This window comes from Phaenicophaeus curvirostris, chromosome 2, assembly GCF_032191515.1.
Source record: "Phaenicophaeus curvirostris isolate KB17595 chromosome 2, BPBGC_Pcur_1.0, whole genome shotgun sequence".
In the NCBI taxonomy this organism is placed as follows: domain Eukaryota; kingdom Metazoa; phylum Chordata; class Aves; order Cuculiformes; family Cuculidae; genus Phaenicophaeus; species Phaenicophaeus curvirostris.
The window spans coordinates 87,684,482-87,702,454 of record NC_091393.1 but is presented as its reverse complement, the minus strand read 5'-3'; the positions used below and the strand labels follow the sequence as shown (position 1 = coordinate 87,702,454).

At 36.4% G+C, this 17,973-nt stretch overlaps 1 protein-coding gene across 1 annotated transcript in view; it reads right to left on the bottom strand.

Moving 5' to 3' along the window:
* Positions 1-17,973, bottom strand: part of LOC138718342 (usherin-like) — a 220,836-nt gene that overhangs the window by 153,812 nt on the left and 49,051 nt on the right. The window contains exon 9 of the mRNA XM_069852767.1: positions 5,163-5,342. Coding sequence (XP_069708868.1) covers positions 5,163-5,342 — 180 coding nt within the window. The remainder of the gene's footprint in view (positions 1-5,162; positions 5,343-17,973) is intronic.

Below are 17,973 nucleotides of genomic sequence, written 5' to 3'. Positions count from 1 at the left end.
TCCCATCACTGGATTCTGAAGACACAATCTTTCAGGAATAAGACTTATCTCTCTCTTCTCTTGCTACCCAAAACATTCATGCAAACCCAAGAATAGACACAGTATGAGCTCACTGAAAGATGTGCTGAACAGACTGAGAGAGGGGAATAAAAGAACATATAACTAATGAAAATGACAATCAGTTCAATACTGCAGAGGTTACAGAATAATTATTGTTTCATTAGAACAACTCCCAGTTTTCCACACAAGCACTCTTGCAGTCCTACCCTTGTATCCTCATGAAATCATCATTTTGGACAAAAGGAACTGGAATAGGCAATTTACACAGCTTGCCACTGACACACTTTAATTAGCTAGGTCACTGACAAGAGATGTAGGAGATCCCTTTCCCTCTCCCTACTCCATCCTGCTCTCTCCTTAAACTACATCTACAAAAGCTATTGTAGCAAGTTTTCATTACAAACTTTCTGTTAACATTCCCTGAACTACTTCTGTCAACCTGTTTGCAAAAATTTTGTTTAAAACATTTCCTGCTTTTCATCAAAGTCTGAGATTATATTATTCTGAATTCTGATATCATGCAAATGTTTGAGAATTCAGATTTTTTTAAATGTCTTTTTTTTTTGCAAGGAATAAAATAGAACTATGCCAGAAAATTTTTTCTCAATTACCTTGCATTTATTTTTTTCCATTTTTAATTTTTTTTTTTTAGTACTCTACCTTTACAAGTAACATAAGAGAATGTAAGGCAAGAAAAATTAAAAACATCTACAGGAAAAAGGAAAAAAAAAAAGAAAGGAAGGGAGAGGAGAGGAGAGGAGAGGAGAGGAGAGGAGAGGAGAGGAGAGGAGAGGAGAGGAGAGGAGAGGAGAGGAGAGGAGAGGAGAGGAGAGGAGAGGAGAGGAGAGGAGAGGAGAGGAGAGGAGAGGAGAGGAGAGGAGAGGAACTAAGATCTCAGAAACGCTTGAAAGTTGAAATAAAGGAACTCCCAAGGTGATACTGAGCAACATGGGAAAACAAACCTGTCTCAGGGAAAATGCTAACATATTCAGATTTGATTTTGCTTCCTAGACAATTCTGGCCTAACAGCATCAGTTTGCTTCATTTACTGAATATTCATTCATTTAAGGAGGCCTGTTGGGTTCAGTGATCAACTTGCATGAACAAATGCTTTCAGATCTGAAGATAAATTAGTTGCATTTTGTGATTCTTATTTGTATGCATAATTAGATCACTGATTGTATAATGTGGCTCAATATCCAGTCTAGGAGATCCAGTCAGAGGACTCCGGAGTAAAATGCAGTACTCAACATGAGATCCCATGGGAGCAGAGTAGAGGAGACTTCCTAACACTGGTCCCTGGCTGCATGAACAATTTCTCTGTATTCCTCCCAGGTTACCTGCCCTTGCTTCTCCGTAAGCTATAGATAAATCAGCACCAAGTTAATCCCAAACCCAAGCAACCACACAGACACAAATCTGCAATGTGATAGAGAAGTACCATCCACAACAAGCTTCATACCTCTTTCCATTACTTCGGAATCCAGTCCTTTCCTGTACCTTGGAGGTGAAGACTGACCCTCCACCTTCCTGCTTCCCAACTGATCATTTCTGTTATCTCTCTTTGCACATTTTTCCCAAACATAACCTATCTTCTTCCTTTCTGCATACAGGATTTCACGTTTCTTTCCATACTGAGGCTTTTGTGGTCAAAGGCAGGGAGCAAATGGATTTAACTAGAGTATAAGCTATTACCACTAGTGACTGCAACTTTCTTTTCTGTTAGCTTACCATCACTTAATAGGTTCTCTATATGCCACTACATCAGAAATAGCACTCAGTAAGAAGAGAAATATATAACCAAGGACTCCATGCAGAGGTTTTTCCTCCCAGATTTTTGAAGTTTTACATCCTCTGTATAATTTCAATTCAAGTACCTAATTAAATTAAATCTAAACCTATTTGTTCTCCAGATTTTTTATTGGCTGGCATCCTTAAATTAATGTGAACTACTGGCTAGTATATTATTTTTTACAACTTCTACCAAAGCAGTTTAGCACAAGATAAATAGAACAAATTTATTCTTTTTGGAAAAAATATAAAACTCAAAAAAATTTGCTTCTACCTCTGTGGTATGAAATTTGTCACTAATCATTTTAAACTATGCCCTTTTATGCTTCTTCTATCTCTTTTAGCTTTCTATGCAGTTCTTTGATGTAACAAAGACAGTTTCAGACAAGATTTCAGTTCATCTGGATAAAAAAAAAGCTTTAAGTCTTGAGGCAAAAAGCAGTGTATTTAAAATTTATATACTCCATAATGCCTTTGTTCTGAACTTGAACATCCTGAAAAACTTTTCTGCTTTCTTTTGCCATCCGACTCCAAAGATCATTTGTTCTCATGGTTTCAGCTTCTTATTATGCAACAGTGACTTTAACTGGTGGTTCCAGCATTTAAGTACATGCACAGTCATGGATGACCCTTTCTGATCAATTGCCAATCCATACAGGTTTGACTGATAAAAGAGCCAATTAGATTTAAGCAAATTAAGGGACATCACCAATGTCAACCACTTATTAAACTGAATGCTGAATTCCATGCATACAAAACACTAATGCACCAAGTCCCATTAAGAGTTGAAATCCTAACCCCATTAGTAACTCCAGACCACTACAGGGTAAGGGTCAGAAAGAAAGTTTCATATTTATGGATTAACATTTGGATTCAGTTTTTATTTTTTTAATTTTTCCAAGAACTCTTGAACCTGCATTGCAATTCTAGTCAAGAGCTTAGATAAAATATGTTCCTTATTTCTAACGGTTCTTTTTAAGCGTTGACTTTAAGCATGGTAAATCAGCTCAATGAGAAATTAAGATATATTCAATCAGGTAACACTAAAGATTTTATGCACTTTATATTGAGTGCAATGCATTTTAAAGAAAAAAATGAAACAAAAGAAATGAATGTTGGAAGAAAATACTTATCATAATTGAAAAGCAGTGATCTACAGTAACTTCAAACCAGAATATTCCTTTGTCCTCTACCGCTCTCTCTCATGCACAATCTTCCATGAAGCTACAAGAACTACTCCTCACAATGCAAATTTTTTAAACAGCTTTTCTTGTTATCCTTTGAAGAGAATGTTATGTTTTGATACTCTTTAAAAGGTAGTGATTTTGTATATAATGAGACCTCTTTCATACTTGATCAAATAAAACTTCTGTCAAAGTGAAATCCTGCCAAATGAAGTAAAAAATAAAATTCCTTCTGATTTTAGAAGCATCTAGATTTTATTTTTATGATGTTGAAAGTGTTTATAAGAGAAAGCACTGAATATAACCCAGTGTAAAATTACCATTATACTCATAATTTAGCAAGCAATGGAATTGTATTGCATTCAATGACTCATTATAATAAACACTGTAGTAAAGTAAACTTATGATGTCCTAGATATGCATGTGTGTACACACAGAGTGAGAATATAGTGTGTGAGAGAGTACATTTCTCATATGCACTGCTTCATTTATTATTCATTTCACCACAGATCACAGTCCACTGGACAACAGTATGGAAGATTTCTTTAATAACTCTCACTGCTAATTTAATTCTACTTAAACACACATATCCTAGTGAATGCCACATGCTTTTCAGCATGATTTTATGTGTAAATCAGGATAATATGTTTTCAGATCATTAACCAAAAGGAAGCATGAACTAAAACCTATTTAATCAATGAGGTATTGCTTTTAAACTACCACAAGGTCATAAAAAAGATAATTTCAAAGCTATAAGTTTTCTAATTGTAATCAACAACAATCTAATGATGAAAGAAAGTGTACCTTAATGACTGTCATAAACTTGTGCACATCCTTGCCTTTCTTTAAAGATTCTTTACCTTGTTATTTGGTAAAATTTTCACTACCAAATTTTGTTATTTCTACACACAAAATTGCAGTGTGGCACTGGGATTAGAAATGTCAGTGTCTTACTACTCAGTCTTAAATTGGCAGTAAAACTCATGTGTGGTTTCATTATTATATGACAATATGTATTTGTTAGCATTAGGTGTAATTCGGCAATCAGGTTGGAAAAGTGTAAAATGTGTTGGCAATTTACCTTTTCCTTCTAGCTCAGTTTGTCTATTGTACAAACTCTGCATTTATTCACTTTTCAGAAGTCTTTCTGTTGGTTTGGCCTCAAAACCAATCCATCTGTTTGCAAGCAAACTGTTCCAAGCGTAATTGTATTTTTGAGCTGTAAGGTCTACAGAATTTTGTTTATTTTTTTTCTTTTCCTGTTTTACTTTCAAATCATATGTATGTCACTCTACATTATTCCTGCTCATCCGTTACAAAGATCATTGACACATCTCTCAAGACCCAGTTTTTCTGGGCTCTCACTTAAGAATTCAAAATCACCTGAAATTGATCGTTTACACCGATATTTATTCAACAAAATCAAATTCACTAGAATGACCCTGAAAAGAGAATGCTAAAGGAACACATACACATCAACTGTAAATTTAAGCTTTCATTAAAAAAAAAACCAAAACACATGCCGGGTATACAGGAAGTATTTCCTCAATTCATTTATTTCAAATTTTTAGAAAGATACCATCTGAACTGGCTTAGAACCTCATTCACTGTAAATCAGGACATTGTAATTGATTTTCTTATAGCCACACTAGGTGGTGTATTCTGGCTTAAAGTATGAACAATGATTTACATAACTATTATTAAACAAATTATCTAAGTCTATCCAGTAAGAGCTCTTAGTCATCACTCACACCTTTGATTCTAAAAGAGATTACAAAATGGGGGTACCTCTTTACCATCTTAGATTAGATTAGATTAGATTAGATTAGATTAGATTAGATTAGATTAGCCATGCATGGTAGAACACACCACCATTCATGGAAAAAGAAGTATGTAATGCACTTCTCAACTACATAAGTTATCCATACCTGTTTTCATTCTCTAGTTCTTAAACTGAACAATTTGACAAATTAGAAACTGAACAGAACAATTTTGTTAGTAAGAACTACTAATGCAAACACAGTCTTCTGAACTTCCAGTCCTGATTTGCAATAATAAATAATATTTGTTCAACAGAGTATTTTCGTAACTGGTTCACGCACAGAAAGAGCACTTCGTCATACTTACCTCCTGGAGGCATAACTATTGTTATAGCATCACTTATCAAACTGCCCTGGCTGTTGGAAGCATTCACGTGTACCGAGTAGTTAGAAAATGGAATCAATCCATTAATGGGTACCCATACATCGAATTTGTTGCTGTGGCATAACATCCGAGTTTCATTTACAACAGAATAATTAGCATTAGCTGTTACAAAAAAAGAAGGGGGAGAGAACAAATATTAGACTTTGCATCTGCTATAATTCACTGTATTTATGAAACAAATGAAAAGTTACCACTGATACCAATAACACCAAAAAATGACCTATTTGGAAGAAAAAAACATTATTCACCATTTTATTCTCCTGTTGCCAACAGTTTGTGGTACTTATAAATGAGCCAGCCATGCACTTGCAAAGCTGACTGCTGTATACCGCAAACAGAAACCATCTTTCAGAAATTATTCATGTTCTAGAACAGTTGTGTGATAACTGCAAATTCAAAATATTAAGGATAGTTTTTAAGCCTCTGAAATACTGGTAAAAATTCCTGAATTCACTAGAAAAACATTTACCTTAGGAGTTTATAAGTCAACTCGATTGCATACATAAGAATTAGTCATCTGCCGTAAGAAATACATGCTTTCCAGCATGGCCTGCAGTCTTCTCAAAGATGAAACAAGGATTTGAAACACTCAATTTATCAGTTGAAATCATCAGAGGACACCACAGCAACCTACATGTGCTTTACAACCCTTTTAAGATCTGAAACTTAAGATAAGACAATATTCTTCTGTACCAAAAAAATAAAATAAACCTTTTCAAAATACTTGATGAGAAAGACTGGAAAATAAAAAAAATTCTATGTCAAGTAACAAATTTTTTGACTCAATGAGGATTTCACTCAGATAACTGAGAGTAAAGCTGAGCTCATTTAAAGAATATCCAATATTTTGAACTTATAAAGTACTATATAAATGATTAATATTACTACTAATATCCATTATTGCAGGGAGAGCTCTCACATGGAAATTCTGCATTACACACAATAGCATAATCACACAAGTCTGTGACCACAGGTACGAGAATGAAATTAAACACAATATCACTATTAAAAATATCTTAAATTAATTAAGGCATTGTCACAGGCAGAAGATTGAATATTCACATCTGTGTTCTTTACAGAATTTAAATAAAATATAAAATTATCTTTATCTTTTTAATTAATTTGGTTTACTCATTTTTATGAAAGTTTGAAATGAAATGTTAAAATGGAAATGTTATAAAATCTGAAACAGTTTTTCAAATATTCCATATTTCTTTGATGTGCACTAACATGTGCATATGCAGTACATTTCAGTCATGCTCACAGTACCTTTTACCATGGATAAGTGATCTGGATTTTCCTCTAATTTGGGGATAAACAATCTGTGATGCATTACGGTACAAGTTCAAACCATTCCATTGTTTTGATCTTCACAGAGCTGCACAAAGGGTGTTTTCAACTATTCTGCTGGTATCATATGGCAAACTTACTTTTTGAGGACGGGGAGAGTTTTATAAAACTCTTTTTATAAATCTGCCTAGTATTCTAGATCCTCATTGCTCAAATTGTACCTGGATTACATCATGCTATAGGACCAGATTACCTGAACAGACTACAGTACTGTGAATGTAGAATAATTTCATGAAGTCTGATATATTTATTTTGGGTTTTGCTTAATTTTACATTACTCTGAAAGACATCATTTTACAAATAACAATGGAGGCAAAGCTTCTCATCATGCAAGAACAACCGCATTTTACACATTCCACATACAGACATATGAATTCTGCAGGAGCAGTTATTTTTTCTGAGATAATTCTTATGTACCCAGTCTACTCAATCAGCACTAGAAAAATGCATGTGCGCTTTTTGATGTCAGCTCTTAAATTGTATATCAAATGCTCCTTCAGCACCTTTGTGAAGCTCTATGTGATTTGGGAGTAGAGACAATCCAACAAAGCGCATCTCTCCCACGATCGCAGGTTTTCTGTGCAGCACCATGCAGTCTGTGAGTTATTTGCTACACCCACCCAACAGCATGTGACTCTTATAGGCACCTACTGTTTTATTAATAACAATAAAGCCATTAGAATTGGCCAACTGACATATACATTCTTAAGGTCCTAGTGATGCGAAACACTTAAGGACTCAGCTGGCTGTGAAGAGAGATGCATTTTTAAAATGTTTCACCTACAATGTGTAGGAAAATTTAAAAATCCAGAGTTGACAGATCAAAGAACATAGGATAGATTCAAACCTCAAGCATAAAAGTAGGTTCCTTACAGCAATTTATGTGCCCGGTTCCTTAGAAAATGAAACTTTTTCTACCTACAGTACAGTTTAAACATGTCAATATTTTTATTCTCATCTGTCTGAGCCCAGAATGAAAGCATGTACTTTGTCTACTGCTATTTTTATTCCACTATAAATCTTTCTTCCATGGCTAACTATACTGTATTCTTAAAAACAGAGTTTTGAGTAACAGAAAAGGAATTAAAAGGATAACACTCTATTCCAAGTTGCCTGGATAACAACATTAATATACAGTAATTATACAATTAGTTGTAACATTAAATTCTAGTTATAGCAGAGTGATTACTCGGCAATTATAAGAAGTATATAATTACTCAATAATTAGGAGAAGTATGTAATTACATAATCGTTTTATTCAGCTCAAAAATGAACTTGCAAATCGACAATGAGATAGACAACACAGGAATTCAAATTTTTTCTTTGCTTCTAACAAAAATCTGAGGAGTACTTGCAAGTTTCCTAACCTGAATTTTATGTAGGCAAAAGGCTTTTTGTCCCAGTTCCCCGCCAAGCAATGTACTGGTACTGGCACGTAAAACATTAGAAGAACATTTTTAAAATGCAGGTCTTGCTGGGGATGACTAACAATGTGCAGTTTTGCCACTTCTCACTGCTTAAACTTTGCTTTCAGTGGGCTGGAAAATGCAGGCACATGGGTTCAGCCTGACAGAAAGCAATACAGTGATAACCCTGTCATATCATTTCGTGCCATTCCTGCCTAGACTGCTGCAGTGTGGACCCTATTTGTGAGTATAAGTGAATGAGGCCTCTCTTTTTCCATTTCTGATGTGAGTTTTTCTCTCCAACCTGCTCACAGGTCACACTATAGCCCACCAGCAACTCTACCACAGATCTAAACTGCTACTGTTTCAGACAGCAGTAAAGTCCTAAGTCATTGTTTTACTTCAGACAAGTGGTTTCTACCTGAATATCTCTTAATTCCTGCACATTTCTGCCTTGTAACTCCAGCCTTGAACAGTCACTAGCACTTCAACAATCAAAATCCATCCCTTCAAGACACAGCTAACACAAACAACCTAACTAAGTTGGCAGAAAACAAACTCCTAGAACTGGCCTACTGTGTCCTTCAAGACTTAGACACACACGTACCTGTACCGAAAGATGGATTCAGATAGTAGGGGGCTCTGAGCCACCACCTCCTATAAGCTGTCAAAAAAGACTAAACACTTAACAGATATGAAAGGCTTCCCCATGCTTCTTAATCTTCCATTTTTTTGCCTCATGATAGTTTTGTTCCTTTAGCAGCCTTCCTGCCCATAATGCTCTCCATATTTCTTCCAATATTTCTGAGGGATTTCTTTGGCTAAGCTTGGTATTTAAGAAAAAACTGAGCCGCTCCCAGTTTATTCCTAGTCGATACCATATCAAAGTACCACAGTTTTTCAGGAATACCTTATCCAAAGGAAGAAATTATGGCTACAGAATATCCACATGCGTACTTAAAAACTATATATACTTGAAACTAAGCCAAGTAATAAAACATGCTTACATTAAAAAGAAGCACAACTACATATTCTATTCAAAATCACTTTTTAAAAGTGCTAAGTTTCATACAGTACTCTAGCTATTGAGGATTTGTGTTTGAAGGTTCCCTATTTTTGGATGGATGTTCTGAAGTGGGCTTCCAAGAAGACATGCATTCCTGCTACTGAAAAATCCTGTAAATAGGTGAATAAAACTCCTATGGGTCAGTAGTGCGTAAATTACTGCTGTCCTGGGTCCATCATCCTATGGGGTTCACTAGATTGAAATAACATAAATGGGTATCCTTTTCCATTCTTGTTATAATCATTGTCACAAGAATTTTAATGCCTCATATATTCCGTAATTTTTTTCTCTGTGCTGTACTGCTCTGACCTTTTCAATATTCTGTAATTTGACTGGCTGGCCATTTCAAGTTCTCTCCTTTTTACAGCCTTATTAACTCGTGGGGAAGAGGTGAAATGGACAGCCAATCAGAATACATAATATTGCAAAGGTCACAGTAGTACAGTATAGTATCAGCAGACATAGAATACTGTACATTAGTCATTAGTGTTCTGATATCTTATTCATGTGATAAAGGTTGTAAGGAGTGCAGGAAATGGTACAACATGAAAACATTCTCATGACAAAGACTGCAGTGGAAAAAAAGAAATAATATAAACTCAATGCATTCATCTCACATTTTAAAACAGTTTTTTTTCATGGAATTTCCACATTTAAAGATACTCTTTCCATCTGAAACAAAATTAATTTTTAAAGATAATAAATTGACATGTATCCTTTTTATATATTAAACAGAAAAAAACTCATGTTTCATATGTATGGACAAACACCAAATACTTCCACTATTACCACTGCATTTGTGATTATTAAATTAATAATTTTAAACAGAGCCAGTCTAATGCATCAATATCACAAACACACTGGCACAGCTATGCTGCTGACTTCAGAAAGCAAGGAGGCCATGCTAGAGAAAAATATTACTGGGTGTTCATCAGCTTTTATTTCCTTAATCTTCAAGAGCTAGCTAGTTCTTTATACAGAAGACATTGGTCAAAAAATCAGCTTCCATATACTTCTGTGTGTATCCTTATTGGACTTCAAGAAATGAGCTCCCTTTCTAAAATAGATTTCTTCCTCTTCTTATATCCAGTGTTATAGAAATTTGCTGACTGTTCATCTTAACATTAGATTTGCCTGAACATAAATAATATTAGCAGGTCCACTGTTTGTGAAATGCAGAGATTTTCTCCTAAAAGGTACTTAAACCTGAAACATTGTCTTACCATGACAAATGTTAATAAGCTCTTATTTTCTTTCAACATCACTATTTCAAGACAATGTGATCACAAAAGTACACTACCTACTGTGTGTTACTCCATGGCAAAAGTTATTTTTTGAGTGAGTTTAAGGCAGGCTCTGAAAAATTATTACCAATGTATCCTGTTTCATTTATGTACATACAGATCCTGATAACCTCTTACATTTGAGAGCATGTTGATCCACAACATTCAAACAGATAGAAGCAGAACTATTAACACTGTAGAAGACTACTCAAAGAATAAAGATATCAAAAATCCAGGTCAAGGAACAGTTCATATGAGATTCTAAAGAATTACACAAAGATTACTTAGTTAACTAGCAAAAACAGTTATTGTTATGCCTGTTTTATATGTATGTGAGCATTCAGAGGTTATGCATTTTACTTTGGGCCACAGGAAAAAAATAACATTAGAATAGCAAAATAAAAATTAAACAAGCACTCACTGTTTCACTCCTTTTCCCCATCCTTCCCCATACCTTGTCTTTATTGTTCACCAGTTTCTGTTCCTGTGTGCATTTCTGGCTCTTTGACACCATATCTGGGAGACATTCTGTGAATATGTGCACTTCCTCCTCTGTAAGCTCATTCTTTTGTCGATTAGTTTTGCCTATTCTTCAGCCTCATTAACTTCCATACAAGCTACTCCTTTCCTGCACATTTCTTCTCTTCCTCACTCTTTTTCTAACTATTTCTAGCACAGTATTCAGAATTTTAAAAAGCGACTTTCCATTAGTTCAATTAGCCTAATAAAAAAAACAGCTAAAAATCTCTCCTCACCATTATTGGTGAGTCTTTTTCCCACGAGCTGTAATAATGAACTTTTCTCCAACTGTCATCTCAATTGTTATACCGATCTTATAAACTGTTTTATGTGCCTTTACACCACACCCCTCTTTGCAACAAAGTTTTGGGGTTTACTGTGTGTTTTGTGGTGAGGTTTTTTTTGTTTTCAGGGTTTGGATTTGTTTTTTTGTTTTTGTTTTTTTTTTTTTTTTTTTTTAGATGAGTACACTGCTGATTTCGCACCTCGATCTCCTGAACTGCTATTTGTTCTTCTACTCCTGAGTTGACAGAAATATTGTTCCTAAAGACATATCATGGTCTCAGTCCATCAAACTGAATCCAAAATTTAAAGTCTGTCTTATCACAGGAAACTTTCATTCTCATGGGTTAGGGAAAGTAGCTGGATAATGCAAGATGGGTAATTTAAAAGCGCTGTGGCAAACTGGGAAAACTCTCAATCCAAAATATTCATCTTCCTGTAAATAATAAACAGTTCACATTATCTGCATTGGAAAACTTTACCTTTTTCCTTGGTATTATAGAAGCCTTTAGTTTTAAGAGTGAAAAATAGAAAATATTTAAAGAACAAGATGCAAGTCCTTATGGCTACATACAGCAGAAATCTGAAAACTCAAAAATCCAGATGTAGCTTCTGACTGCATTAAGTTGTTTATTTCACAGTTCAGTTTCCCTCACTTTAAAATAGGCAAAGTCAACTTCTGTGACTTTTTACAGAGCTAAACTTGGTGTATATATCTTAGACTATCTTGAGACGTACAGAATGCTTATGAAGAATATTCTGCCCGTCAGTATGATCCAGTCTCCAGTACAGGCTGGGGGCTGACACTGTAAAGTTCCTTTTCTGGTTTGAAAAAGACATAGAGGTCCTGGTGGGCAACAAGTTGAACACGAGCCAGTGAAGGCCATGGGGTGCATTAAGAATAGTACTGCCAGCAAGTTAAGGGAAGAGAACCCTCCTCTCCATTCAACCTTAGTGAGACACATCTGGAGTGCTCGTCCAGTTTTGGGCTCTCTGGTTAAAGACAGATGTGGGCTGGAGTTCAGTCCGTGCAAAGATGATTAAGGACTTGAAGCATGTGTCATACAAAGAGAGTTCAAGGGAACTGAAGTAATTCAGTTTCATGAATAGAAGGCCTAGAGGATCTTATCAATGTTCAGAAATATCTGATGTGAGCACACAAAGAAGCAAGACACTTCTTAGCAGTATATAACAACAGAACAAGAGTCTATAGGTACACGCAGAAAATACAAGAAATTCTGTCTAAACCTAAGAAAAAACTTCTTTACTTTGAGGTTAATCAAATACTGGAACAAGTTGTCCAGGGATGTTGTGGAGTCTCCACCCTTGGAGATATTAAAAATGCAACTGGACACTGCCCTGGGCAATGTGGTCTACCTGACTTTCCTTGGAGAAGGGAACTTGGAGTAGATCATCTCTAGATACATGCTCCACTCTCAGTTGTTCTATGATCCTATGAAAACATGCAGAATACTTGAAGAATTCTAAGGCAAAGCAGGGGCAATCATTACAATGAAAGCATGTTCCTGTCAGCAGAAATAAGTGATCATTAGTGTTACAAACACAAAGGAGACTGCATTTATATGCTCATTAATTCTATGGACTGAAATATGAATAAAGCTCACAGCTTGATGGGGGAGCTCATGTAAGAAAGTTAGCACAGACCCCATGGACAGCTAATGACCGCAGCCAAGATTAGTCTCTCTTATGATGGCAGGCAGAAAAGAATCTTTGGTGTGTGGCCTCATCAACCCTTCTGAGCTTCCAGTTCCATGCCATGAGGCTTTCAACTTAAAATCACCATAACTGAAGGTGAAACCGTGAAGAAGAAACTTGAAATGTGAACTACTGATTTAGGTTTTCTCATTAATCTTTCACAAACAGAGAAATGTCCAATGAGTCTTGCCATTGAGTCTATCGAGTCTATCTCATCTAGGCCTTTCAGTTATTACAATGCATTCAGTATAGTGTTAAATGTCTTCTGGTAAGTATATTCATCTGTATTGTAACTCACTTCACTGCAACAGCACCAAGGGGCATCAGTCCATTATCCAACCCCACACACTGTACTAGAGTGTTGTAGGGATGCATTGTAAGAACTCTGTCCATAACTTAAAGAAATCATAACACAGGGTGAGGGGTGAGGCCACCCAGCCGTGGAAAGGATTCTATAAGTAGAATCAACCTCTATGGATTTCACACCAGCTTCCAGTGTCCCAGTGCTCTTATCCCAACATGAAGAGGAGAAAGTGTCCCAGCACATTTTAGTAACCCAGGTGGCATTGCCTACTAATGACCAGGTGGCACCAAATAGCAAAACGTTTGGTGTATTTATGATATTAAGCTGATGATAGAATAGATAATTGTTGATTTTATCCATTTTGATTAAGGGGTCTTATAGGCAAATTATAATACTCTACAAAGTTTATCTCACAAGAGATTTTACACACTAAAATAAATTCAGGAACAGTTAACTTTAAAATCTTCAGGTTTGTTTTTCCACGGTTAGAACATCCTTTCTTTAGCTGCAGCAGTACGTAAATGGAGATTATCACAGTATCTGGTTTCTAAATCTATGGCTATAATTCATGGATGCCAATAAGAATTTTCCATTCTCCAGGGACACTATCAGAAGGAGACTAGCTAAACACACAAAGCAGAACCGGGAGTCTCAAATCCATAATCAAATATCTAGATTGATTGTGTCACTTGCACTTGTATTGATTTCAATTGGAGCAGCTGACCCAAGGGAATAATAAAAATGTGGAATAAAACTGATTTATGAGAACAAAATAAATCCTTTTGTGAGTGATAATGAATTGGTTCTATTTAACCCTTTCAATCACAAAAGGAGAAAACTATTTATTTTTTCAGAGTGCTGAGTTGGCTGAAAGAAGTCATATAAAAAATGTCAATACTGTCAAATGCCATTACACTTAGTTGTGATACTCTGGAAGGAATGAAGCTCTAAACTTGATCTAGGATTTTTATTTGACATAAGACATTCTTTTCGCTTTTCCAGACACCTTACACGAGGCATCATAAATGATGCACTTGTAGATTTAAAGAACCACAGAATCAGTCAGGTGAGCATTTGTTGTACTTACTTATAGAGTAGCTCCCTCTAGCCTACTTAGGGCAAAAACATGTAGACTGACGTTAAAAGCCTTATTACCTGCAAACGAACACTTCTATAAAAAGACTTATCGTAGTATCTGATCTTTCTGGTATAACACTAGTAAGTTACATAGTTAAAACCTAATTTGGTCCTATCCTTACACAGTTCAAATAAAATCTTCACCAAAGCTTGTCAAATACCAGTTTTCATCATGCTTTTTCTACCTGAGAAAACAGGTGGTTTTTACATTAGTCTTAAAAGACAAGTGGTTTTTTTTTTGAAACCAATACATACAAGTAGCCAAATAAAATTTCTTCAGCTGCATAAGCTCTGGTCAGATTATATCTATTATGTTTGGGTCATGCATTTACATTTTCAGCACCGATCACTTTGTGTCCAATGCCATAAACGTGCTTTCTTGCCTCTAGGATTTACCACAGATACCTTAGCTCTGTCAATGTAGCCTCCTCAGCCTTCATGTGGGTTAAAAACTCTGAAAGACATTCATTAACTAAACGACTGTTTTCATAGGAGAACTGATTGGCAAATTCCCTCTTACTCAATAATGTTTACCTGTGCCATCGCCAGAAGATTGCTCTTATTCCCTAGACTATTCCAAGGGAACAGGGATGGTCTCAGAGACTATTCTGCTATTGGCAGTCACTAGGAATTTCAGTCTTATAAGAACTGATAATAACTTCCTCACAGAAGTGAGGTTCAGCCTTATAGATCTGCTTTGTAAAATGAAAACCAATAAATTATGCAGTACAATATAGAAACAAACCAGCGTCCATGTGACAAAATTGTAACAATATGAATAGAGAGATACAGAAGAACAATTAAAACACTATCTGCAGTATGATGATAGAGTCTTCATCAGAGAAACAGTCCAATGTAGAAAATAGAAAGAGTCCGCTTTCATTTTACTTTTCTCTGAGGAACCTGTACCAAGGAATAGAAAAGAAAAGCATATCTGGTGCTAAAGAAAAGAATTCTAGTAGATGGTGTATTGTGAAGCTGTTCAAAATCTGCTGAAGCTTGACTAAACTCAACATGAGCAGGCAATGTGTGTTCTCAGCACAGAAAGTAAAATGTCTCCAAATAAGGAGGTGACTGGTGACAGTAAACATGGTTTCCCTAAGGGCAAATCTTGCCTGATGAATTTGGTGGCCTTCACAATGGGGCTACAGAATTAGTGGATGAAGAAAGAATAACTGACATGATTTACCCAGACTTCTGCAAAACATTCAACACTGCCCTGCACAACATTCTTGTCTCTAAATTGGACAGACATGGATTTGACAGGTGGACCACTCAGTGGATAAGGAATTGTCTGGATGGTCGCACTCAGAGAATTGTGGTTAACCACTCAATGTCCAAGTGGAGACAGGTGACAAGTAGCATTCCACAGGGGTTGGTATTGGGATCGGTGTTGTTTAGCATCTTTGTTGGAGACATGGACAGTGGAATGGAGTGCACCCTTAGCAAGTCTGCTGATGATACCAAGCTGTGTGATATGGTCGACATGCTGGCGGGAAAGGATGCCATCCAGAGGGAACTGGACAGGCTTGAGAGGTTGGCCTGGGCAAACCTCATGAAACTCAACAAGGCCAAGTGCAATGTCCTGTGCCTGGGTTGGGGCAATCCCAAGCACAGCTACAAGCTGAGTGGGAGATGGATTGAGGGTAGCTGTGAAGAGAAAGACTTGGGAGTGTTGGTGGATGAGAAGCTGAGCATGAGGTGGCAACGTGTGCTTGCAGCCCAGAAAGCCAACCATATCCTGGGCTGCACCCAAAGAAGTGTGATCAGCAGGTTGAGGGAGGTGATTCTCCTCCTCTACTCTGCTCTCATGAGATCTCACATTGAGTACTGCATTCGACTCTGGAGTCCTCGGCACAGTAAGCACATGGATCTGATAGAGTGATCCCAGAGAAGGGCCATGAAGATGACCAGAAGGCTGGAGCGCTTCCCATATGAGGACAGGCTAAGAGAGTTGGGCTTGTTCAGCCTGGAGAAGCAAAGGCTTTGAGAACACCTTATATCAGCCTTCCAGTACTTAAAGTGGGCCTACAGGAAAGATGAGAACAGAGTCTGTTTCAGGGACTGTAATGACAGGATGAGGGGTAACAGTTTTAAGCTGAAAAATGGTAATTTATATTAGGTATCAGGAAGAAATTTTTAACTGTGAGGGTGGTGATGCATGGGAACAGGTTGCCCAGAGAAATTGTGGACGCCTCATCCCGGGACGCGTTAAAGGCCAGGCTGTATGGTGCTTTGAGCAACCTGATCTAGTAGAAGGTATCCCTGCCCATGGCAGGGATGGACCTAGATGATAAAAATTTTTAAGTTCAATTCCACAGATCATTTCCTGAAAGGCTGTTGAGGATCTGATTGATATTACCACAGTTTCTCAGATTCACATTCCTTTTGAAAACTTAAGCATTACTTTAAAGTCAAGGATCGTCACCCTCCGCAGCTCATCTTCATGAAGAAAGGATTATTTTTCTTATTAGCTATGTCAAAATTAGTGTGCCTATAGTATTAAAAAAAATATCATCAACGATTACTACTAGAGAATTTAGGATGCAGAATGCACAGCATTACATTTTCAAGTTATCAGATCTAAATGTAAAATATGTACCTCCTTCTGCATTTTTGAAAATAAAAACCAACAGATTTTTCATTCTCCACTCTCAAGCCTTCTACCGAAGACAGACTAGTAACTTTAATGGGCTTCAGAATTCCTCTCTGCACTTCTGCTGCATCTCAGGTGGCATTTCTTACCCCAGCAGACATTGCTTTTTACGTGCTAGCTCTGATTGGAGAGTGTACTGAAAGCACTGTGCCCAGTCAAAATTATCAGAGGAACCTTCTAACAGATGCCAGATTGATAAATGGTCTGGGCTTCCTTCTATTTATTGATTTATATAGCAAATATTAAACCAAAAAGATTAGATGAACAAATTCTAATATATATGCAGAAGTGTACTTGTTTATAGTTGTAGGGTTTTTTTTTTCCTTTTTACCAGAAAATGCTGTATTCCATTGTCAAAATTCTACAGTTTGTCAACAGAATTAGTAAAGCCGTAAGGAAGCTTTCTTGTACAGTATCTCCAAATAAGCAGAGTTGCCAGATGAATAACTTTCCCTTTACAAAAATACCAGAACAACTACATTGCTGAAAAGTAAGAACCTTGGATGACGTGTCAACAACTGAATTTATAAAAAGTGAAAATATAACAAAACCAAAAAACTACCAAACTGAAAATAACATACGTTGATTTCTACACTCATGAGCAACAAAGACTTCTGATTATAAGCCTGCAACTTTGTCTTGTGAAACTCCCTAAGGACATATAGTTCATTAAGGATTCTCTTTATGTCAAAGTTGCATTCAAATGCATCACAACATCCAGGGGAGCACAGATTTGGATTCATTTTGTGCTAATGCAGTCATCTGACACAGGTAGGAAGATAAGAATTTCCTCCAATTCTCTCCTCTGGAAAAGAAGTAATACCTGATTCTTCCTATACTAGAACTTAATTTCAGATATCCGGATGCAATTAAAAATGACCCTGTACTTAATCTAAACAACCCTAAGGGTAAATAGGGCTGAATGAGGAAACTACTTGAGGGAAATAAACCTGACTGTCACCTTTTTTTCCTCCACAAGCCCTCTGAGAATTGGAAGTGTACAGAAAATAACAA